The sequence below is a fragment of the Carcharhinus amblyrhynchos genome, chromosome 15 (genome assembly GCF_965287045.1).
Source record: "Carcharhinus amblyrhynchos chromosome 15, sCarAmb.v2.hapA, whole genome shotgun sequence".
NCBI lineage: Eukaryota > Metazoa > Chordata > Chondrichthyes > Carcharhiniformes > Carcharhinidae > Carcharhinus > Carcharhinus amblyrhynchos.
Window position 1 is genome coordinate 78,045,700 of NC_137338.1, and position 23,988 is coordinate 78,069,687.

At 54.0% G+C, this 23,988-nt stretch overlaps 1 protein-coding gene across 1 annotated transcript in view; it reads left to right on the forward strand.

Moving 5' to 3' along the window:
* The window catches only part of plxna3 (plexin A3), a 108,670-nt gene that overhangs the window by 12,720 nt on the left and 71,962 nt on the right, over positions 1 to 23,988 (forward strand). The window contains exons 2-7 of the mRNA XM_080204298.1: positions 123 to 305; positions 13,968 to 14,108; positions 14,958 to 15,058; positions 19,731 to 19,854; positions 21,294 to 21,447; positions 23,042 to 23,141. Of these exons, the coding sequence (XP_080060424.1) occupies positions 123 to 305; positions 13,968 to 14,108; positions 14,958 to 15,058; positions 19,731 to 19,854; positions 21,294 to 21,447; positions 23,042 to 23,141 (803 nt within the window). The remainder of the gene's footprint in view (positions 1 to 122; positions 306 to 13,967; positions 14,109 to 14,957; positions 15,059 to 19,730; positions 19,855 to 21,293; positions 21,448 to 23,041; positions 23,142 to 23,988) is intronic.

Below are 23,988 nucleotides of genomic sequence, written 5' to 3' on the forward strand. Positions count from 1 at the left end.
CTCCATGCCTCTGGCAACATCGGGGAGGGCGTTGGGGGAGCGAGGGGGGCGGGGTATGGATAGTGGCAGAAATGGAAGCATCGTCTTAGCTACCCTTTCTAACCTTGCTTTCTGTCGCACAGCCTCTCAAAATCGAGGACGATTTCTGCGGGCAGGACTTCAACCAGCCCCTGGGGGGCACGCGGCCAGTGGAAGGGATCCCGCTGTTCCAGGATAAGACCGACAGGATGACGGCTGTGGCCACGTACAATTACAACGGGCACACGGTGGTCTTCATCGGGACAAAGGCTGGTTACCTAAAGAAGGTGAGACGCAGCATGGTGGCAGCGTTCAGATGGTGCAGTGTGATTTGGACATGTTGAGTGAGAGGGCAAATCAGTGGCGGACACATCATATTTTGGATAAATGTGAGGTTATCCACTTCGGTAGCAAAAACAGGAGAGCAGATTATTATTTGGATGGATATAAATTAAGAAAGGGGAGATCTGGGTGTCCTTGTATCCCAGTCGCTGAAGGTAAGCATGCAGGTGCAGTAGGCAGTAAGGAAGGCAAATGGTACATGGCCTTCATTGTGAGAGGTTTCGGGTCCAGGAGCAGGGATGTGTTTTTGCAATTATACAGGGCTGTGGTGAGGCCACATCTGGAATATTGCGTGCAGTTTTTGTCTCCTTATCTGAGGAAGGATGTCCTTGCTCTAGAGGAAGTGCAGAGAAGGTTTACAGACTGATTCCTGGGATGGTGGGACTGACGTACGAGAAGAGATTTAGTTGGTTAGGATTGTATTTAGAAGAATAAGAGGTGATCCTCATGGAAACCTATAACATTTGAACACGACTAGACAGGGTAGATGCAGGAAGGATGTTCCCAATGGTGCGGGTGTCCAGAATCAGGGGTCACAGTTTGAGGATGCATGTTGATCCGTTTAGGACAGAGATGGGGAGAAATTTCTTCACCCGGAGAGCAGTCAGCCTGTAGAATTCACTACCACAGAAAGCAGTTGAGGCCAAAACATTGAATATTGTCAATAGGTAGTTAGATAGGAACTGGAGGAGTTTACAGAGATAGGGAGGGTTGTAGGGGCTGGAGGAGATTACAGCGATAGGGAGGGTTGTAGGGGCCTGGAGGAGGTTATAGAGATAGGGAGGGTTGTAGGGGCCTGGAGGAGGTTACAGAGATTGGGAGGGTTGTAGGGGCTGGAGGAGGTTACAGCAATAGGGAGGGTTGTAGGGGCCTGGAGGAGGTTACAGAGATTGGGAGGGTTGTAGGGGCCTGGAGGAGGTTACAGAGATTGGGAGGGTTGTAGGGGCTGGAGGAGGTTACAGAGATAGGGAGGGTTGTAAGCCTGGAGGAGGTTACAGAGATAGGGAGGGTTGTAGGGGCTGGGGCAGGTTACAGAGATAGGGAGGGTTGTAGGGACTGGGGCAGGTTACAGAGATAGGGAGAGTTGTAAGGTCTGGAGGAGGTTACAGAGATAGGGAGGGTTGTAGGGACTGGAGGAGATTAAGGAACTTTTCCATCTGTAAGATTGTCTATCTCATAGCTGTGGGAAATGTAAGATGTGTGATTGAATATCTAGTCCCTCGCCACTCACTCACCAGGAGTTGAATTGAATTTTTGGAAAGAAATGTACCTTTTTTGAGAATCTGTGAACAGTGCTTTGGCAAAAACTTTCCCAATCTATGACCTCTACCATCTGGAAGGTCAGAGACACACAGCGACAGCAGTGTGTACCGTCTACAAGATGCACTGCAGCGACTCACCAAGGCTCCTTCAACAGCACCGCCCAAACCCACCACCTCTACCCCCTAGGAGGACAAGGGCAGCAGACATCATGGGGAACACCCATCACCTGCAAGTTTCCCCCCCACACACACATTATCCTGACTTGGAAATATATTGGCCGTTCCTTCTCTGTGGCTGGGTCAAAATCCTGGAACCCTTCCCTAACAGCGCTGTGGGTATACCTACACCACATGGGACTGCAGCGCGTTCAAGATGGTGGCTCACCCACCACCTTCACAAGGGGCAATTAGGGATGGGGGTAAATGCTGGGCCTGCCAGTGATGTTCATAGAACACTGCAAATCAGTGTGCAGGAGGACGTTCGGCCCGTTGTGAACATGCCATGCCCTTTGAAAGAGCTCTCCCCTCAATTTCTCCATTTCAACGTAATCCAGTTCTTCAGTGTTCAAATATCCCGTGCACCCATTCTCTTTCTTTTATTCTCGCTCCTTCTCTCCTTTACTCTCACTCCCTGTCTCAACTGCATCCTCCATCACTGCCCTGTTCTCCTCAGCCCTGGTTCCAGCTCCCCCTCCCTCTCTCTCTCCCCCTGTTCTCTCACCCTCTGTTTCTCTCTCACTGACAGTCTCCTGGAGTTCTCTGTTCTCTGTCCTTCCCTCTCTCTCCCACCCTCCCAATCTCTTTGTCTCTGCTCTGGACTCTCTCTCCAGCTCTCTTTCTCTCCCTCATGCTCCTGCTCTCTTTCACTTTTTCTCCCACTGTCCTGACTCTCTCTCTCTCTTTCTCTCTCTTTTCCTCTCTCTCACCCCTTCCGTCTTTCTCTCCATGACTCTCTCTACCAGAGTTTTCTGCTATCTGCTCTTCACTCTCTCACCCTCTCTCCCACTGGCTCTCTTTTTCTCACTCTGTCATTCTCTCTTGCAAACTCTCTGTCTGTGACTCGTTCTTTCCCACTCACTTTTTTTCCCTCTCTCTCCCATGCTCTCTCTCTCACTATCTTTCATCCTCTCTCTGTGTCCTTGACTCTCTCTGCCTCTCTCTCTCTCACTGTCCACACTCTCTTCCCCTCTCTCTCCCTCAAGCTGACTCAATCTCTGTCTCTCTCTCTCTCTGTCGGAGCCAGCACTCTGTTCACTGAGCCACTCTCTATCTCCTCACCCTCTGTCTCAGAGCTAGCACTCTGTTCACTGTGCCACTGTCTATCTCCTCATCCTCTCTCTCTCTCGGAGCTAGCGCTCTGTTCACTGTTCCACTTTCTATCTCCTCACCCCCTCTCTATCTCTTGGAGCTCGTGCTGTGTTCACTGCGCCACTCTGTATCTCCTCATCCTCTCTCTCTTGGAGCTAGCGCTCTGTTCACTGTGCCACTCTCTATCTCCTCATCCTCTCTCTCTCGGAGCAAGCGCTCTGCTCACTGTACCACTGTCTCTCTCTCTCTCTCGGAGCTAGCGCTGTGTTCACTGTGCCACTCTCTATCTCCTTACCCGCTCTGTCTATCTCGGAGCGAACATTCTGTTCACTGTACCACTCTCTCTCTCTCTCTCTCAGAGCTAGCGCTGTGTTCACTGTGCCACTCTCTATCTCCTCACCCCCTCTCTCTGTCTCTCAGAGCAAGCGCTCTGCTCACTGTACCACTCTCTCTCTCTCTTGGAGCTAGTGCTCTGTTCACTGTGCCACTCTCTATCTCCTTACCCGCTCTCTCTATCTCGGAGCGAACATTCTGCTCACTGTACCACTCTCTCTCTCTCTCTCTTTCGGAGCTAGCGCTGTGTTCACTGTGCCACTCTCTATCTCCTTAACCCCCTCTCTCTCTCTCTCAGAGCAAGCGCTCTGCTCACTGTACCACTCTCTCTCTCTCGGAGCTAGTGCTCTGTTCACTGTGCCACTCTGTATCTCCTTACCCGCTCTCTCTATCTCGGAGCGAACATTCTGCTCACTGTACCACTCTTTCTCTCTCTCTCTCTCTCTCTGTCTCTCGGAGCTAGCGCTGTGTTCACTATGCCACTGTCTATCTCCTCACCGCCCCCCCGCCTCTCTCTCTCGGAGCAAGCACTCTGCTCACTGTACCACTCTCTCTCTCTCTCTCTCTCGGAGCGAGCGCTGTGTTCACTGTGCCACTCTCTATCTCCTCAACCCCTCTCTCTCTCTCTCTCAGAGCTAGCGCTGTGTTCACTGAGCCACTCTCTACCTCCTCACCCCCTCTCTCTATCTCTCAGAGCTAGCGCTCTGTTCACTGCACCACTCTCTATCTCCTCACCCTCTCTGTCTCTCAGAGCTAGTGCTGTGTTCACTGCACCACTCTCTACCTCAACCCTCTCTGTCTCTCGGAGCTAGCGCTCTGTTCACTGCGCCACTCTCTAACTTGAGGAAAAGGGTGTAATGTTGCTTTGGCAGCTCGACCATTTCCCGTAATTAAGATGCTGACTGTGGCCCCGGCAGACCGTAGCTGAGGCATAATAGAGTCGAGGAAATTAAAACGCGATCAGACAGCCTGGGCGAGCAGCCAGGACTGCCAGGCCATTGTATTTACTTCACTTCTGTCAGGCAGGCCGAGTTAACCCCTTCTCAACCTTTACTGGCCCACACCACAGGTCAGGCAGTGCCAGACCAGAAAGGGCAGGAGTACAGGCCAACACTATTAATGTCAACTAGCCCTCCTTCAGCACTGACTCTCCGACATTGCAGCGCTCCCTCAGCACTGACCCTCTCACAGTGCGGTGCTCCCTCAGCACTGACCCTCTCACAGTGCGGCGCTCCCTCAGCACTGACCCTCCCACAGTGCGGCGCTCCCTCAGCACTGACCCTCTCACAGTGCGGTGCTCCCTCAGCACTGACCCTCTCACAGTGCGGCGCTCCCTCAGCACTGACCCTCCCACAGTGCGGCGCTCCCTCAGCACTGACCCTCCCACAGTGCGGCGCTCCCTCAGCACTGACCCTCCCACAGTGCGGCGCTCCCTCAGCACTGACCCTGCCACAGTGCGGCGCTCCCTCAGCACTGACCCTCCCACAGTGCGGCGCTCCCTCAGCACTGACCCTCCCACAGTGCGGCGCTCCCTCAGCACTGACCCTCCCACAGTGCGGCGCTCCCTCAGCACTGACCCACCCACAGTGCGGCACTCCCTCTGCACTGACCCACCCACAGTGCGGCGCTCCCTCAGCACTGACCCACCCACAGTGCGGTGCTCCCTCAGCACTGACCCACAGTGCGGCGCTCCCTCAGCACTGACCCACAGTGCGGTGCTCCCTCAGCACTGACCCACCCACAGTGCGGCGCTCCCTCAGCACTGACCCACCCACAGTGCGGTGCTCCCTCAGCACTGACCCACCCACAGTGCGGTGCTCCCTCAGTAGGGTGGCGATATGAGGGATTCTACACCCGACCCCGTTTTTATTGGGATGATTGGGTCACTTGTTGGGGCTGATCTGCCAAGAATGGGGATGTTTCTGCTTTTAGCTTGGTGCTGTTTTTTTTCGAAGGAGAAGATCTGGCTTCTGGTGCCTCGAGAGTTTGGGAAGTTGCTAGCTGTGTCAACACAGCAGCTCCTGACTAAATAAACACTCCCAGCACCGCAGATTGCCAAGATATGGCACTTCTCACTTTCTCCAATCGGTTCCAGCTGCTTGGCACAGCCTGAGTTAGGCCGAGAGTTTGCCCTCCCCCACACTCCGCCACGACCTGCCCCCACTCCCCAGTGCCTTAGTGTTTACACTTGGGTCGCCACAGACTCTCTTCAACCGTGTACAATTCCTTTTGTGTATCTTTTGTATGTCTGTTCGTTAGTCGCCTCTGCTGTCAGCCATGCTGCTAGTGAAGTAGTTTCCCCCTCCACCATCAACACCTCACACTCAACTATTCCAACACTCTCTTGTCTCCCTCCCTCCAACCTCCTCTAGCCCTGACAACCCTCCCTTTCTCTGTAACCTCCTCCAGCGCCTACACCCTCCCTTTCTCTGTAACCTCCTCCAGCTCCGACAGCCCTTCTCTCTCTCTGTAGCCTCCTCCAGCCCCTACAACCTTCCCTATCTCTGTAACTCCCTCCAGCCCCTACAACTGTCCCTACCTCTAACCTCCTCCAGCCCCTACACCCCTCCCTAACTCTGTTAACTGCTCCAGCCCCTACAAGCTTCCCTATCCCTGTAACCCTCTCCAGCCTCATAACCCTCCCTATCTCTGTAACCTCCTCCAGCCCCCACAATGCTCCCTATTTCTTTAACCTCCTCCAGGTTAAAGAAGGAGGTTGAAGCCTCTACAAACCTCCCTATCTCTACAGCCTTCTCCAGCCCCTCAGGCCCTACCCTGAAGAGCAGGAGAGAAAAATGTGGAGAAAGAGTGAACATGGATTTCAGAAGAAAAGAGAGAGAGAGAGAGAGTGGGGTTGAGAGATGGGAATAAGGCCGATTTTTGCCTGGTTGGGATGCTCTGTCGGACAGTCGGTACAGACCTGGTGGGCTGAATGGCCTCCTTCTGCACTGTCAGGATGCTACGATTCAATGATTCAGAGAGAGAGAGAGAGTAGGGAGTGAGGGAGGGGGAGAGAGAGAGATGAGGAGAACGAGAGAGTGGGGAGTGAGAGAGAGAGAGAGTTGAGGAGAAAGGGAGAGTGGGGAGTGAGAGAGAGAACCCTATCTTTCAGGAGAGAAAGAATGGGTAGTGAGGGAGAGAGACTGCGGGGTTGAAAAGGAGGGGAAGGGAGAGATGGAGAGTGGGAATGGGGGTGAGAGAGAGCGCACAAGAGAGAGAGGCAGAAAAATAGGGAGAGAGTGAGAGATTGAGAGAGAGAGAGATAGTGGTGAGAAGGAGAGAGACAGACAGCCAGAGAGTGGGGGGAAGAAAGAGGGAGTGAGTGGATGCTGTCAGCTACAAGTCTCCCGTGGTGTGAACAATTAGGAGAATGGGACTGACGTCCTTTCATGTGGAGATCCTGCCCGAAGCCAGTGAACCTTACGGGACCCTGACTGTGCTAATTGATTTGGCCTCTCTCTGTCTTTCTCGCTCTCCGTGACCCCTTTTATGTCACGGGAACCTTCCAGACAAGGCTGGAGGCCAGGCTGCCCTCCCAACACTCGTGAGCACCGAGAGAGACAGAGAGAGAGAGAGAGAGAGAGAGCAAGAGGGAGGAAGACAGACAGAGAGGGACACACAGAGGGAGGGGGAGACAGAGGGAGAGAGAAAGTAGAGAAAGAGGAAGAGGAAGAGGGAGAGACAGAGAGAGAGAGACAGAGCGAGAGGGAGGAAGACAGAGACAGAGAGAGGGACACAGAGAGAGGGAGACAGAGAGAGAGGGAGGGGAAGACTGAGAGAGAGAGACACCGATAGAGAGAGAGAGACACACCGATAGAGGGAGAGACTGATAGAGGGAGAGACAGAGAGAGAGGGACACACAGAGAGAAAGAGAGACAAACAGAAAGAGAGACAAACAGAGAGCGAGGCAGGGAGGAAGTCTGTTGTGTTATTTAACCTGTGTTGTCCTCAGACACCCCAGGATGCCAAAAGGTAGTTGGGAGTCTCCAGCCTGGACACGATTGGCAGAGCTGCACACTGCAGGATCATGGCTTTTGCACAGTGCTATCCCAGTGGACAGTTTTTGGCACTCACTCCCCCAGCAGCACGGAGTGATGGAATTAACATCGGCAGTTAACAGTGCCCAATGTCGCCAAGCCTGGGAAAAACAGGCTTCACTCTTCCCAAACCTTCCCCGGGCCCCAGAGCTACTGCAGCTCCTCAGTGACCCTCAGCCAATATTTACTCACTCCCCCTCTCTCGCTCACTCTCTCTCTCTCACTTGCTCCCTCCCTCTATCTCTCTCACTCTCTTGCTCCATCTCTCTCCCATTCTCTCTTGTTCCTCCCCTCTCTCTCTCACTCCCTCTCTCTCTCACTCCCTCTCTCCACCCTCACTGGCTTCCCACGGGTTTCTGAATCCTCGGTTTATTTGCCTCCATTCTCCCACTTTCCCATTGAGTGACGTTCCTCATTCAGTAAGAAATCTTGGAGAAGATCCCAGACCACTCGACCCACAAAAATCCAGAGTGTGTGTACGTGTGTGTGTGTGCATGTGCATATGCGTGTGTGCATGTGGGTGTGTGCTTGTGTGCGTGTGTGCATGTGTGTGTGTTTGCACGTGTGTGTGCATGTGTGTGCATGTGCAAGTGTGCATGTGCGTGCGTGTGTGCACATGCGTGTGTGCACGAGTGTGTGTCTGTCTGTGTGAATGTGTGCGTGCACGCGTGTGTGTACACGTGTGTGCATGCGTGTGTGTGTGTGTGTGTGTATGTTAGTGTGTTGTATGAAAACATAGAAGATAGCAACAGGAGGAGGCCATTTGGCCCTTCAAGCCTGCCCCTCCATTCATCACGATCATGGCTGATTGTCCAACTCAATACCCTAATCCTGCTTTCTCCTGTAACCTTGGATCTCATTCACCCCAAGTGCTATATCCAGCTGCCTCTTGAGTAAATTCAATGTTTTGGCATCAACAACTTCCTGTGGTAATGAATTCCACAGGCTCACCACTCTTTGGATGAAGAAATGTCTCCTCACCTCCATCCTAAATGGTCTACCCTGAATCCTCAGACTGTGACCGCTGGCTCTGGAGAGGGCGTGTGTGTGTGTGTGTGTCACTGTGTGTCAATGGCTAGGCCCAGTGTTCATTCTCCATCAATTGCCCTCCTCTCACGAGGGCTCTTCAGCTTTTAAGTGTTAATCACATTGTTGTGAGTATGGGTCTGGAGTCGTATGTAGGCCGGACTGAGTGAAGACAGCAGATGTTCTCCCCTATCGAAGGGTCAGTCTTGAGCGAGTGCCGCACTGTCAGAGGGTCAGTGAACAAAGAAAATAACAGCACAGGAACAGGTCCTTCAGTTCTCCAAGCCTGCACGGACCATACTGCCCGAGTGAACTAAAACCCCCTACCCTTCCGGGAACCATATCCCTCTATTCCCATCCTATTCATATATTTGTCCAGACACCCCTTAAAAGTCACTATTGTATCCACTTTCACTATTTCACCCGGTAGTGAGTTCCAGGCACCCACCACCCTCTGTGTAAAACTTGCCTCATACATTTCCTTTAAACCTTGCCTCTTGCACCTTAAACCTATGCCCCCTAGTAATTGGGAAAAAGCTTCTGACTACCCACTCTGTCAGTGCTGAAGGAGCGCCGCATTGTGGGAGGGTCAGTGCTGAGGGAGGGCTGCACTGTGGGATGGTCGGTGATGAGGGAGCGCTGCACTGTGGGAGGGTCAGTGCTGAGGGAGCACCGCACTGCGGGAGGGTCAGTGCTGAGGGAGCGCTGCACTGTGGGAGGGTCAGTGCTGAGGGAGCGCCGCACTGTGGGAGGGTCAGTGCTGAGGGAGCACCGCACTGTGGGATGGTCGGTGATGAGGGAGCGCCGCACTGTGGGTGGGTCAGTGCTGAGGGAGCGCCGCACTGTGGGTGGGTCAGTGCTGAGGGAACGCCGCACTGTGGGAGGGTCAGTGCTGAGGGAGCGCCGCACTGTGGGATGGTCGGTGATGAGGGAGCGCCGCACTGTGGGCGGGTCAGTGCTGAGGGAGCGCCGCACTGTGGGAGGGTCAGTGCTGAGGGAGCGCCGCACTGTGGGATGGTTGGTGACGAGGGAGCGCCACACTGTGGGAGGGTCAGTGCTGAGGGAGTGCCGCACTGTGGGAGGGTCAGTGCTGAGGGAGCGCCGCACTGTGGGAGGGTCGGTGCTGAGGGAACGCCGCACTGTGGGAGGGTCGGTGCTGAGGGAGCACCGCACTGTGGGAGGGTCAGTGCTGAGGGAGCGCCGCACTGTGGGAGGGTCGGTGCTGAGGGAGCACCGCACTGTGGGAGGGTCAGTGCTGAGGGAGCGCCGCACTGTGGGAGGGTCAGTGCTGAGGGAGTGCCACACTGTGGGAGGGTCAGTGCTGAGGGAGCACCGCACTGTGGGAGGGTCAGTGCTGAGGGAGCGCCGCACTGTGAGACGGTCAGTGCTGAGGGAGCACCGCACTGTGGGAGGGTCAGTGCTGAGGGAGCGCCGCACTGTGGGAGGGTCAGTGCTGAGGGAGTGCCGCACTGTGGGAGGGTCAGTGCTGAGGGAGCGCCACACTGTGGGAGGGTCAGTGCTGAGGGAGCGCCGCACTGTGGGAGGGTCAGTGCTGAGGGAGCGCCGCACTGTGGGAGGGTCAGTGCTGAGGGAGCACCGCACTGTGGGAGGGTCGGTGCTGAGGGAGCACCGCACTGTGGGAGGGTCAGTGCTGAGGGAGCGCCGCACTGTGGGAGGGTCAGTGCTGAGGGAGCGCCGCACTGTGGGAGGGTCAGTGCTGAGGGAGCGCCGCACTGTGGGAGGGTCAGTGCTGAGGGAGCGCCGCACTGTGGGAGGGTCAGTGCTGAGGGAGCGCCGCACTGTGGGAGGGTCAGTGCTGAGGGAGCGCCGCACTGTGGGAGGGTCAGTGCTGAGGGAGCGCCGCACTGTGGGAGGGTCAGTGCTGAGGGAGCGCCGCACTGTGGGAGGGTCAGTGCTGAGGGAGCGCTGCACTTTGGGACATACCGTCAGCGATGTTGCACTGTCTCTCCTCTCACGTTGCCTTACCCCACTGTCAGTATTGGGATAGGGGATAGCTCTCTGATGTTCTTAGACTGATATTATCCCTGAACGTAAATCTAAGCGTCCTGATCCCTTGAGACTTGTTTCGAACCTTCTGCTGTGAAGAACCTTTTAATTTTCAACCCTATCGTTTGTGTTCATTCACCGTGAAAGCATTCGACAAATGGGCATCAATGTAGTCGCAGTGGCCGTCCGTAATGGTGTTGGAAAGGGCAGGTCAGAAAGAGGTCAACTACTAGGAGCGCCGGTCAAAGGTCATGACAGGGCAGCCATGACAGATTGCTGGGTCCCTGAAGCAGGCTGTCGTGGCTGGGTTAATGGGGAAGGGGGGGAGAGTTAATTGTCACATTGCAACAAGAGGACCTGGTCTTCTGAGAGTGGGCCACAGGCCTGCGGGTCAAAGGTCGCCTCCTCGACAGATGCCCATTCAAGTGGGATTATGGCCTTCCTTATGTCCAGCCACGTGTGGAGTCCGGCCAGGGGTGGGTGCCTACAGAAGGTGGATTCTGTATGGGAAAAATCCTCTTGGATTCGATGATTTTCTGAACAAAAGAAGAGTTCGGAACTCGGGTTAGTGTTTCTAAGGACGACGAATGGCTCCTGCTGCCATTTTGATTTCAAAATGGCCGAGCATGGCCGAGTGTGTCCCTTTTATAACATTTAGCTATCAGAGGCAGAGAGGTGGAGAGAGAGAGAGACAAAGAGAAAGAGAGAGAGTGAGAAGGAGAGAGCGAGCAAGACGGAGAGAGAGACGGGGAGAGAGAGAAAGAGAGAGACGGAGAGTGAGAGAGAGATGGAGAGAGAGGGAGAGAGACGGAGAGAGAGAGTGATAGAGACGGAGAGAAAGAGAGAGAGGCAGAGAGACAGAGAGAAAAACAGGCAGAGAGATATGCACAGATACCTGTGTGACACGGGTGGGTGTGTGTGTGCGTGTGTGTTGGTGTGTGTGTTGATGAACTTGCCAGTATGTGACCTGGAGCCCCAAAGTGCTGGTGTGACAGAAGTGTGCAAGAAACATATGGGCAAGCATGAGTGTGAGGGAAGTGCATGTGCGTGAGTGTGTGCATGTGAGTGAACATGCATGCTACAGTGGTGTGTGTACAAGTGCACCTGTGTATTCCAGAACTGTGTGTTCAAATATATGTACAAGAGGAAGTGTGTGTGCGTGCGAGCGTGTGAGAGAGGAGTGTGTCTGAGAGTGAGCGTGTGAGAGATGGGGGTGTCTGTGCCAGTGAGCATGTGTGAGGGGAGTGTACATGAGTGTGGAAGAGATGCCTGACATTGAGTGTGTGAGAGAGCTGTGTGACCACGTGCATAAGACAGATACAGAGAGGTGTGTATATGAGCAAGTGTACTCAAAAGTTGTACATGTGTGAGCCACCCTGCAAGAGCAGTGTGTGCGCGAATGAATGTGCAAGAGAGAGGTGTGTGAACGAGAGTGTGTGTAAAAGTGTGTGAGAGAGAGAGGTTTGTGTGTGAGTAAGTTTCAGCAAGAAGTGTGCATGTGAATGAGTGTGCATGCAAGAGAAGTGTGAATGCAAGATAAACATGAGGATAGATTTCTGTTCTCCTTATCCCATTCCAGAGTGTGGAAGTGCCCCAAAAACTGTGAGGTTCCTGCAGATAGGACTCCAGGGGAAATCTGTCTAGGGGCTGAGGTGAATTTATTTGGGGGTGATGGGGTGGGGGGGTTGGTGGGGGAGGATATGGAGTTCTCTTGGGTTTTAGCTGTGAGTTGTTTAGCTGAGGGGTTTGGAGGTGGTGGAAATAGGGCACAGGCTGTCTCTTGCTCTCTGTCTCTCTCTCTCTCACACATATACACCTTGTGAACAGTGTGTGTGTGAGACAGTATGAGTGTGTGTGACAGTGTTTGTGTGCGTGTGTGTGTCTCTCTCTCTCTGTCTCTCACTGTCTCTGTCTGCCTTTCTCTTTGCCTCTGACTCTCTATCTGTCTTTCTCCCTCACTCACTGTCTCAATCACTGTCTCTCTCTCTCCCTCTCTCTGTCTCTGTCTCTCTCTCTCTGTCTGTGTCTGTCTGTCTCTGCCTCTCTCTCTTTCTATGTCTCTCTGTCTCTCCCTCCCTCTCTCTGTCTCTGTCTCTCTAAATCTCTCTGTCCATCTCTCCCTCTCTCTGTCTGTCACTCCCTCTCTCTTTCTTTCTGTCTCTCCCCCCCGTCTCTCTCTCTCTCTATCTCTCCCTCACTCTCTCTCTCTCTCTCTGTCTCTCCCCTCACGCTCTCTCTCTTTCCCTCTCTGTCTTTCTCTCTCACTCTCTCTCTCTTTCTCCCCCATCTTTTTCTCTCTCTCTTTCTCTTTGTCTCCCCCATCTCTCTCTACCTCTCCCTCTCTCTCTGTCTCTCTCCTCCCACGCTCTCTCTGCCTATTGATTGTTGCTGTACCTCTGTTTGAGATCGCAGTCTCTGAGGCTCTCTGAGTCCCAGGACAGCCGAGATTGATCAGTGAACTGACAGGTCATTCATCCATCCTGCACCTTAATGCTTCCAGCATCAAGCTGCAGAGCCAACTTTCCAACAGCAATTCATCCACTCATTAACTGAGTCTGGAGCCAGCACTGTGTGTGACTGTGTGTGTCTGTGTCTGAGACTCCGTGTGTGCCAGTGCTTGTGTGTGGGAATGTGTATGTGTGAGACTAAATGTGTGTGTGTGTGTGTGTGTGTGTGTGTGTGTGTGTGTGTGTGTGTGTGTGTGTGTGTGTGTGTGTGTGTGTGTGTGACTCCATGTGTGTCAATGCATATGTGTGGGAATGTGTATGTGTGCGGGAGCCTGTGTCTGACAGAGTGCAAGCGTGTGTGTGTGTGGAAGGGGTTAGGAAGGGTGGTAGGGGCTGGAGGAGGTTACAGAGATAGGGAGGGTTGTAGGGGCTGGAGGAGGTTACAGAGATAGGGAGGGGGTGTAGGAGCTGGAGGAGGTTACAGAGATAAGGAGGGTTGTAGGGGCTAGAGGAGGTTACAGAGATAGGGATTGTTGCAAAGCTGGAGGGGGATACAGAGATAGGGAGGGTGGTAGGGGCTGGAGAAGCTTACAGAGGTAGGGAGGGTTGTAAGGACTGGGGAAGGTTACAGAGTTGGGGAGGGTTGTAGGGGCTGGAGGGGATACAGAGATAGGGAGAGGAAAATTTTAAAATGGAGGTGTTGGCGGACAGGAAGCCAAGGTAGTCCGGCAATGGAGTGGGACAGTGCGTGAGTGAGGAGACAGGGGAGGGGGGTGGAAGTGGTGAGTGTCCCTTTAAGGGCAGCACAGCACAAGAGTGTCACCCTGCTTGAGTGACCAGCTGGGAGCTCCATCTCCTCCAGGGGGTGGACAGAAGACAGTCTCAAGACAAGGAGTAGAGCTGGCAGGACTGAGAGGATGTTTTTCCTAATTAATAATTCCTCCTTGTTCTTGAAGCAGTCTGTGAGCAGGCATCATCGCAGGGGAGAGTCTGGGGTGAGTGAAATTTAGGGAGGCACTGGTATAGTCCAACTGGGTGGAGTTGACTGCATGATTACCCAACAGAAAGTCTTGGTCGCTGATCTCTCACAATGGGGGTTGGGGGGGTGGTTCTCTGGGGAGGGTTGACTGAAAGCATGGGTTCCATTAACCCCCATCTCTCTCTCTCTTGTTTTGTCTCTCCTGCAGATACGAGTGGACGCTGTCCCACGGCCTTCCCACAATGCAATGCTCTATGAAGTGGTGGCAGCCATGGAAGGGAGCCCAATCCTCCGTGACATGTCCTTCAGCCCCGATTTTCAGTACATCTACTTGCTCACTGAACACAAGGTGAGGCAGCCTCTTCCCCTCCATCCCATCCCATACCTCTGCCTACTCCGCCACTTCTACAGCCCCAGGAACGCTCGTGTACAGGCCTGGGGCCTTCTTTTGCCCCTAGTGCCCCCTCCCATCCTACCTGCAGGTCCCAACGAGGGGCCATTTTGCCAGATTGCGACAGGCAACCATCAGATCTTCACCGTAAATGGCACATTCTAACCTCTTAGCCACATACACTCCCTCCCCCATCCCCTTGTACTTTGTCTCAGGACTCCCCTTCATGGTGAGGTGTCACTCCTTCTGTAGGCCCGGTTTGAGGTCGACCCATCAAACCCACCCTCCATTGTCATCCTCCCCTTTTGAGACCAGGACCCAAGGAAAGAGCCTCTGGAATGATCATGAAGGGCTGAATGGGCATCCTCCTGTTCCCCTGTAACAGGCTTGAGAAGGGCTGAATGGCCTCCTCCTGTACCTGTGTAACAAGCTCAAGAGAAGTGCTAAATGACCTCCTCCTGTTACTTGTGTAACAGGCTCAAGAAGGGCTGAATGGCCTCCTCCTGTTCCTGTGTAACAGGCTAGAGAGGGGCTGAATACCTCCTCCTGTTCCTGTGTAACAGGCTTGAGAGGGGCTGAATGGCCTTCTCCTGTTCCTGTCTAACAGGCTAGAGAGGGGTTGAATGGCCTTCTCCTGTTCCTGTGTAACAGGCTCGAGATGGGTTGAATAGCCTCCTCATGCTCCTGCTATCTCCTCACGCTCCTGCTATCTCCTCACACGCTTGTTGATGACCGTGAAGGGGGGAGGTGACATTCTCCTGTTTTCCCTGACTACCCTTCTGCCTCTGTCTTTCTCTTGATGTCCAGGTGGGACGGATCCCGGTGGAGAGCTGTGAGCAGTATGGGACCTGCCCCAAGTGCCTGAGCTCCGGAGACCCTCACTGTGGCTGGTGTGTCCTTGATAACAGGTTGGTAACTGTCTCCAAATCTCAACTCTTCACCAGTGCTAGCATGGGACTGATGGGCCGAACGACATCCTCCTCCACTCTTGTTCCATCCATTGTCCCTTCCCACTCCCAACATTCTCAACAGCAAGAGAACGTTTGTTGTGGGACAAGTCAATGGCCATCGGAGTACTGCAAGACCCCACACTGACTGTTCAGCACTCCCTGAGCACCGACCCTCCCACAGTGCGGCGCTCCCTCGGCACCGACCCTCCCACAGTGCGGCACTCCCTCAGCACCGACCCTCCCACAGTGCGGCGCTCCCTCGGCACTGACCCTCCCACAGTGCGGCGCTCCCTCGGCACTGACCCTCCCACAGTGCGGCGCTCCCTCGGCACTGACCCTCCCACAGTGCGGCGCTCCCTTGGCACCGACCCTCCCACAGTGCGGCGCTCCCTTGGCACCGACACAGTTGAGGGGAATGTCGGGTCTGGATTCTTGGCCTTGTTCTCTGGCCTGGGGGCTGAAAGCTCCAACCTTCTAACAGATCAGAGAGTGTAAAGCTGACTGAGAGGTGATCAGCATGGTAGGCCACAGGAATGTTCCCTGGCCTCACCCTGAGTGAAATCAGTTGAAGTATTTATTTCATTTCTGAATATTGAAACAGTAGTTGGCCAAAGACTGACTCTTCATTTCAAATATTTGAAAAATGACACTGCACAGCCAAGACATTCGCTCAGCTAGATTTGGTGTTCATTTTCCGAGCCAAAGTTTAATTTAATAACAATCATTCTATTGAAGTTTGAATAGATTTTGTGCAGAAATTGTTCTGGTCTAATTCCCTCCTGCAGAGGGAAATAATTTAGCGAGCCTTTGGCTCTGATTTTCACTGATCTCCTCATCAAAAACCATCCTCTGCACGTCCTCTCTGCCTCCCCACTGCCTCCCTCCCGCCACCCCCCCACTGCCTCCCTCCCCCCCCTCACTGCCTCCCTCCCCCCTCACTGCCTCCCTCCCCCCTTCACTGCCTCCCTCCCCCCTTCACTGACCACCCTCCCCCCTCATTGCCTACCCTCCCCCTCCCCCCCATTGCCTACCCTCCTCCTCACTCCCATTCCCCACTTGCTGCCCCCCTCCCCCCCACTGCCTACCCTCCTCCTCCCCCCATTCCCCTCTCACTGCCCCCTCCCCCCCTCACTGCCCCCTCCCCCCACACTGCCCACCCTCCCCCTCACTGCCCACCTTCCCCCTCACTGCCCCCCCTCCCCACCCCCTCTGCCCACCTTCCCCCCCCCACTGCCCCCCGTCCTCTTCACAGCCCGCCCTCCCCCTCGCTCCCACTCTCCCCGTCTTTCATCTCCCCTCACCCTCTTCCTCCTGTCACCCTCCCCACCCTCCCTGTCCTTCACAGCCCACTGTCCCAGTCACACTCTCACACACACACTCTCTCTCACACACACACTCTCTCTCACACACACACTCTCTCTCACACACACACTCTTTCTCACACACACACTCTCTCTCACACACATACATGCACACTCACACACACACACACACACACTCATACACACACACTCTCATACACACTCTCCCTGTCGTACACTCCACACACACACACACACACACACACACACACACTTTCTCTCTCACATACTCTCACGCACACACACTCTCTCTCTCTCACACACACACACACACACACACACTCTCTCTCTCTCTCACACACACACACACACACACACACACACGGAATGAAATGGAGAGAGAGATGGAGGGAGAGACAGAGGAAGCGAGATGGAGAGGGAAAGAGAGATGGGGGAAAGAGACACACAGAGGGGGATTGGGAGAGAGGAAGGGGTTGAGAGAGAGAGAGACATGGGGTGAAAAGATAGAAAGTGGAGAGAAAGAGGAGGAGGGGAGCGAGAGAGGTTGGGAGAAAGTTCGAAAGAGAGGGGGAAGGAGAGAGAGATGGGGGAGAGAGTGAGAGGAGAGGGAGTGGAGAGAGAGGGATGTGGAGATGGGAAGGTAAATAAGAGAGTGAGAGAATCACATTAAAATGAGAGACAGATGGAGACAAAGGTTTGAGGGATGGATAATTTCACATTTAGACAGCCTGGGATGATTCATGGGGCAGACACATCATAAAACACAGCAAGTGAAATACTTTCTTCAACAATCACACGACAGCACACTGCCCTCAAACTCCATAATCTCACTGCAGCGAACACAAAACAACTTCTTTACTGAGGTCCACCATCTCACTGTTGCAAAAAATATTCTCTTCCGTAGAGAGAGGCTCCCTTTAATACTGGAACCAGCAGTGTAGCAGGATTTTGATTTGGTTTATTGTTGTCACATGTACTCATATACAGTGAAAAGTATTGTTTCTTGTGCACTATACAGACAAAGCGTACTGTTCAGAGAAGGAAACGAGAGTGTGCAGAACATAGTGTTACAGTCATAGCTAGGGTGTAGAGAAAGATCAGCTTAATACGTGGTAGGTACATTCAAAAGTCTGACAGCAGCAGGGAAGAAGCTGTTCTTGAGTCGGTTAGTATGTGACCTCACACATTTGTAGCACAGTGGTTAGCACTGCTGCTTCACAGCTGCAGGGACCTTGGTTTGATTCCCGGCTCAGGTCACTGTCTGTCTGTGTGGAGTTTGCACATTCTCCTCGTGTCTGCATGGGTTTCCTCCGGGTGCTCTGGTTTCCTCCCGCAGTCCAAAGATGTGCGGGTTAGGTTGATTGGCTATGCTAAAATTGCCCCTTAGTGTCCTGGGATGTGTAGGTTAGAGGGATTAGCGGGTAGATGTGTAGGGATATGGGGATAGGGCCTGGGTGGAATTGTGGTCAGTGCAGAGTCGAAGGGCCCGTTTCTGCACTGTAGGGTTCTATGGTTCTTTTTCCTGATGAAAGAAGGAGGAAGAGAGTATGTCTGGGATTCTTCATTATGCTGGCTGCTTTGCTGAAGCAGTGGGAAGTGTAGACAGAGTCAGTGGATGGGAGGCTGATTTGTGTGATGGACTGGACTACATTCATGACCCTTTGTAGTTCTTTGCGGTCTAGCGTAGAGCAGGAGCCATACAAAGCTGTGATACAACCAGAAAAATTGCTTTCTGTGTTGCATCTGTAAACATTGCTGAGAGTCAAAACTGACGTGCCAAATTTCCTTAGTCTTCTGAGAAGGTAGAAGGTTGGTGGGCTTCCTTAACGATAGCGTCGGCATGGGGGGGGACCAGGACAGGTTGTTGGTGATCTGGACACCTAAAAACTTGAAGCTCTTGACCATTTCTATTTCATCCCCATTGATGTAGAGAGAGGTATGTTCTCCACTATGCTTCCTGAAGACGATGACAATGTCCTTCGTTTTGTTGACACTGAGGGAGAGATTATTGTTGCCGCACCAGTTCACCAGATCCTCTATCTCATTCCTGTACTCTGTCTCGTCATTGTTTGAGATCCGACCCGCTATGGTGGTGACATTAGCAAACTTGAAAATCGAGTTGGAGGGGAACTTAGCCACACAGTCTTAGATGTATAAGGAGTATAGTAAGGGGCTGAGAACACAATTTTGTGGGGCACCGGTGTTGAGGATGATCATGGAGGAGGTGTTGTTGCCTATCCTTACTGATTGTGGTCTGTGGGTGAGGAAGTTCAGGATCCAGTAACAGAGGGAGATGCCGAGGCCCAGGCACGGAGGTTGGAGATGAGTTTGGTGGGAAGAATAGTGATGCCACACTGTGGAAGGGTCAGTGCTGAGGGAGTGCCGCACCGTGGAAGGGTCAGTGCAGAGGGAGCGCCGCACTGTGGGAGGGTCAGTGCTGAGGGAGCACCGCACTGTGGGAGGGTCAGTGCTGAGGGAGCGCCGCACTGTGGGAGGGTCAGTGCAGAGGGAGCGCCGCACTGTGGGAGGGTCAGTGCTGAGGGACCGCCGCACTGTGGGAGGGTCAGTGCTGAGGGACCGCCGCACCGTGGGAGGGTCAGTGCTGAGGGACCGCCGCACTGTGGGAGGGTCGGTGCTGAGAGAGCGCAGCACCGTGGGAGGGTCAGTGCTGAGGGAGTGCCGCACTGTGGGAGGGTCAGTGCTGAGGGAGCGCTGCACTGTCGGAGGATCAGTGGTGAGGGAGCACCACACTGTGGGAGGGTCAGTGCTGAGAGAGCGCCGCACCGTGGGAGGGTCAGTGCTGAGGGAGCGCCGCACTGTGGGAGGGTCAGTGCTGAGGGAGCGCCACACTGTGGGAGGGTCAGTGCTGAGGGAGCGCTGCACTGTGGGAGGGAGGGTCAGTGCTGAGGGAGCGCCGCACTGTGGGAGGGAGGGTCAGTGCTGAGGGAGTGCCGCAGTGTCGGAGGGTCAGTGCTGAGGGAGCGCCGCACTGTGGGAGGGTCAGTGCTGAGGGAGCGCCGCACTGTGGGAGGGTCAGTGCTGAGGGAGCGTTGCACTGTGGGAGGGTCAGTGCTGAGGGAGCGCCGCACTGTGGGAGGGTCAGTGCTGAGGGAGCGCCGCACTGTGGGAGGGTCAGTGCTGAGGGAGCGCCGCACTGTGGGAGGGTCAGTGCTGAGGGAGCTCTCTAGACTGTGTCTCTGTGCCTGTGCTCTGATAAGAATTCAGTGTCCATTCTGCGGATGTTACCCTGTGTGATGGTCACTATCGCTCGCTCTGACCTGTGCTCTCTTTTTCTGCCCCCTGTCCAGGTGCACCCAGCGGAGTGAGTGTCACCGTGCGGATGAACCCCAGCGTTTCGCCACCGAGTCTAACCGCTGTGTCCAGCTTACTGTGAGGCCCAACAACCTCTCTGTGATGATGCCTGATGTGCCGGTCAGTGTCCAGGCTCACTGAGCAATAATCACCCAAACGCCGAGAGGGGGTGAGGGGAGCAGTGTAGGGGCAGGGGGGAGGAAGGGCAGTGCAAGGATGGAGGCAGCATGATGGGGAGAGGGGAGGAGGGGCAACGCAGGGGGTGGGTGATTGATTACAGATAAATCCCATCGACCACTATTGGCCTGACGTTCAACTATGGGGTGCCTTGCAGTTGGTGTTGTCAGTTAACATTGGCCTGATATTTGACTGTGGGGGCATCATTGTTGATCCCCGTCCTTGTCGTCAGTGGGCTTTGGCTGACATTCGACTGTGGGAGGCACTGCAGGTGATCCCAGCTGCTCTTGTCAATGAACATTGGCCTGACATTCAACTGTGGGGTGCCTCACAGTTGTTTTTGTCAGTTAATGTTGGCCTGATATTCTACTATGGGAGGCATGACGGGCAATCCTAGTTGCTTTTGTCACAGAGTAATGGCCTGATATTCTACTATGGGAGGCGTCACATGTACATCAGAGTCACTCCTGTGAATGAGAACTGGCAGTTGACTTTGCTAGGCATCACAGTTGACCCAGTAACTCCTGTCAATGAGTATCGGCCTGACGTTCGACCATAAGGAAATCACACTTGATCTTGGTTCCACCTTGTCAATCATTATTGACATTTGACTATATGGGGCATTGTGGTTGGTTCTCTTGGCTGAGTGATACTCTTCTTTTGACCTTGGATGCATGCAGACTGGCAGATTGGATAGGCACCAGGTCACAATCAGTAGACGTTGGGCTATACCCACTGTCCTCAAGCAGTAAGGGAGGGTAATGTGACAACCCCGACTCTTAACAGATTCAACTGTCCACACCCCACTTTGCTTATTTACTGTGACCCTGTCCCATTCAAACAGAACATCTTCAGATCCATTTCCAGCACTGCTGTGTTCAGAAATGTGGCTGATAGTCAGGATATATCAGAGTGTTACAGTGAGGGGTGTGGGATATATCAGAGTGTTACAGTGAAGGGTGTGGGATATATCAGAGTGTTACAGTGAGGGGTGTGGGATATATCACAGTGTTACAGTGAGGGGTGTGGGATATCAGAGTGTTACAGTGAGGGGTGTGGGGTATATCAGAGTGTTACAGTGAGGGGTGTGGGATATATCAGAGTGTTACAGTGAGGGGTGTGGGATATATCAGAGTGTTACAGTGAGGGGTGTGGGATATATCACAGTGTTACAGTGAGGGGTGTGGGGTATATCAGAGTGTTACAGTAAGGGGTGTGGGTTATATCAGAGTGTTACAGTGAGGGGTGTAGGGTATATCAGAGTGTTGCAGTGAGGGGTGTGGAGTATATCAGAGTGTTACAGTGATGGGTGTGGGATATATCAAAGTGTTCTTTGTGAATTTTAGTCTGGTAAAAATAATCAATAATAAATTTTCTTGTAGCTGATACTGCGTGCAAGGAATGTTCCAGATCTTTCTGGAGGTGTGACCTGTTCTTTTGAAGATATCTCGGAGAGTGATGGGGTGATCGAGGGCAACGAAATTCACTGCGTTTCCCCTTCCCTGAGGAAGATCCCACTAATAACCAATGGATACGGTATGCACAGACAGTTGTTATCCAAGTTACTTAACACCAAAATGTACAGGGTTTTCTCGAGTAATAGGCTTTCACTGAATAGGAGGGTCGCACCGCCGGACTGTCAGTGCTGAGGGGGTGCCGCCCTGTTGAGGGTCAGTGCTGAGGAAGTGCCTCACTGTGGGAGGGTCAGTGCTGAGGGAGCGCCGCACTGTGGGAGGGTCAGTGCTGAGGGAGCGCCGCACTGTGGGAGGGTCAGTGCTGAGGGAGCGCCGCACTGTGGGAGGGTCAGTGCTGAGGGAGCGTCGCACTGTGGGAGGGTCAGTGCTGAGGGAGCGTCGCACTGTGGGAGGGTCAGTACTGAGGGAGCGTCGCACTGTGGGAGGGTCAGTGCTAAGAGAGCGCCGCACTCTGGGAGGGTCAGTGCTGAGGGAGCGCCACACTGTGGGAGGGTCAGTGCTGAGGGAGCGCCACACTGTGGGAGGGTTAGTACTGAGGGAGCGCTGCACTGTGGGAGGGTTGTGCTAGGGAGTGCCGCACTGTGAGAGGGTCAGTGCTGAGAGAGCGCCGCACTGTGGGAGGGTCAGTGCTGAGGGAACGTCGCACTGTGGGAGGGTCAGTGCTGAGGGAGCGTCGCACTGTGGGAGGGTCAGTGCTGAGGGAGCGTCATACTGTGGGAGGGTCAGTGCTGAGGGAGCGTCGTACTGTGGGAGGGTCAGTGCTGAGAGAGCGCCGCACTCTGGGAGGGTCAGTGCTGAGGGAGCGTCGCACTGTGGGAGGGTCAGTGCTGAGGGAGTGCCGCACTGTGGGAGGGTCAGTACTGAGGGAGCGTCGTACTGTGGGAGGGTCAGTGCTGAGAGAGCGCCGCACTCTGGGAGGGTCAGTGCTGAGGGAGCGTCGCACTGTGGGAGGCTCAGTACTGAGGGAGCGCTGCACTGTGGGAGGGTCAGAGCTGAAGGAGCGCCGCACTGTGGGAGGGTCAGTGCTGAGGGAATGCTGCACTGTGAGATGGGTTGTGCTAGGGAGTGCCACACTGTGAGAGGGTCAGTGCTGCGGGAGCGTCGCACTGTGGAAGGGTCAGTGCTCACGATGAACAATCCCGTGCTCACTGCTGAAAAGAGCGGGGGTGGGGGTTGGGGGTGTGTGTGGTGGTGGTGGTGGTCGGTGGGCAGGGTGTGAAGGCGTGTGGAGGGCTGTTAGTTGGGGGGTGGGGTGGGGGGAGGAGCATGGCCTGTGGCTGAAATTAAATCCTCAAGCGAAAAAGCAAAGCTAAGAAAATAGATGGAAAGTCTGCTTTTGGGATCCTGCTGTGCACCATACAGTGGGTGTGGGTCCTGCATACAAAGGGCAACCCCTCTTCCAAGGTGCGCAATTGGCCATGAAGTGTAGTCGGATGTCCGAGTGCATGGGGATTCGCTGCTCTCTATCTGGAAGCAATGCCACGGATGGTCCCAGTAAGGGATGAATGCAATGGAGGTGAGAACCATTGACATGGTCCGAGCCCCAGAGAGTGACACTGTAACCACTTTGCCCAGTGCTCAGCATCAATGTCTGCTGCAAACTGCCGTGTTCCTTCTCTAGCTAACACACAGGTGATTGAATGCTTCTCTCACAGGAGATAAACATGTGATCAAACTCCACCTGAAATCAAAGGAGACAAACAAGCTCTTTGCTGTCACCTACTTCGTCTTCTACAACTGCAGCGTCCATCAGCTGTAAGTAACTCACGATCGCAACGCATCTGTCCCCATCAAGCATTCCCAGGACAGTTACAGGACGGGGTTAGATACAGAGTAAAGCTCCCTCTACATCTTTCCCATCAAACACTCCCAGGACAGTTACAGCACGGGGTTAGGTACAGAGTAAACCTCCCTCTACACCGTCCCCATCAAACACTCCCAGGACAGGTACAGCACGGGGTTAGATACAGAGTAAAGCTCCCTCTACACTGTCCCCATCAAACACTCCCAGGACAGGTACAGCACGGGGTTAGATACGGAGTAAACCTCCCTCTACACTGTCCCCATCAAACATTCCCAGGACAGGTACAGCACGGGGTTAGATACAGAGTAAAGCTCCCTCTACACTGTCCCCCCATCAAACACTCCCAGGACAGGTACAGCACAGGGTTAGATACAGAGTAAACCTCCCTCTACACTGTCCCCATCAAACATTCCCAGGACAGGTACAGCACGGGGTTAGATACAGAGTAAACCTCCCTCTACACTGTCCCCCATCAAACACTCCCAGGACAGGTACAGCACGGGGTTAGATACAGAGTAAAGCTCCCTCTACACTGTCCCCATCAAACATTCCCAGGACAGGTATGGCACGGGGTTAGATACAGATTAAACCTCCCTCTACACTGTTCCCATCAAACACTCCCAGGACAGGTACAGCACGGGGTTAGATACAGAGTAAAGCTCCCTCTACACTGTCCCCCATCAAACACTCCCAGGACAGGGACAGCACGGGGTTAGATACAGAGTAAAGCTCCCTCTACACTGTCCCCATCAAACACTCCCAGGACAGGTACAGCCTGGGGTTAGATACAGAGTAAAG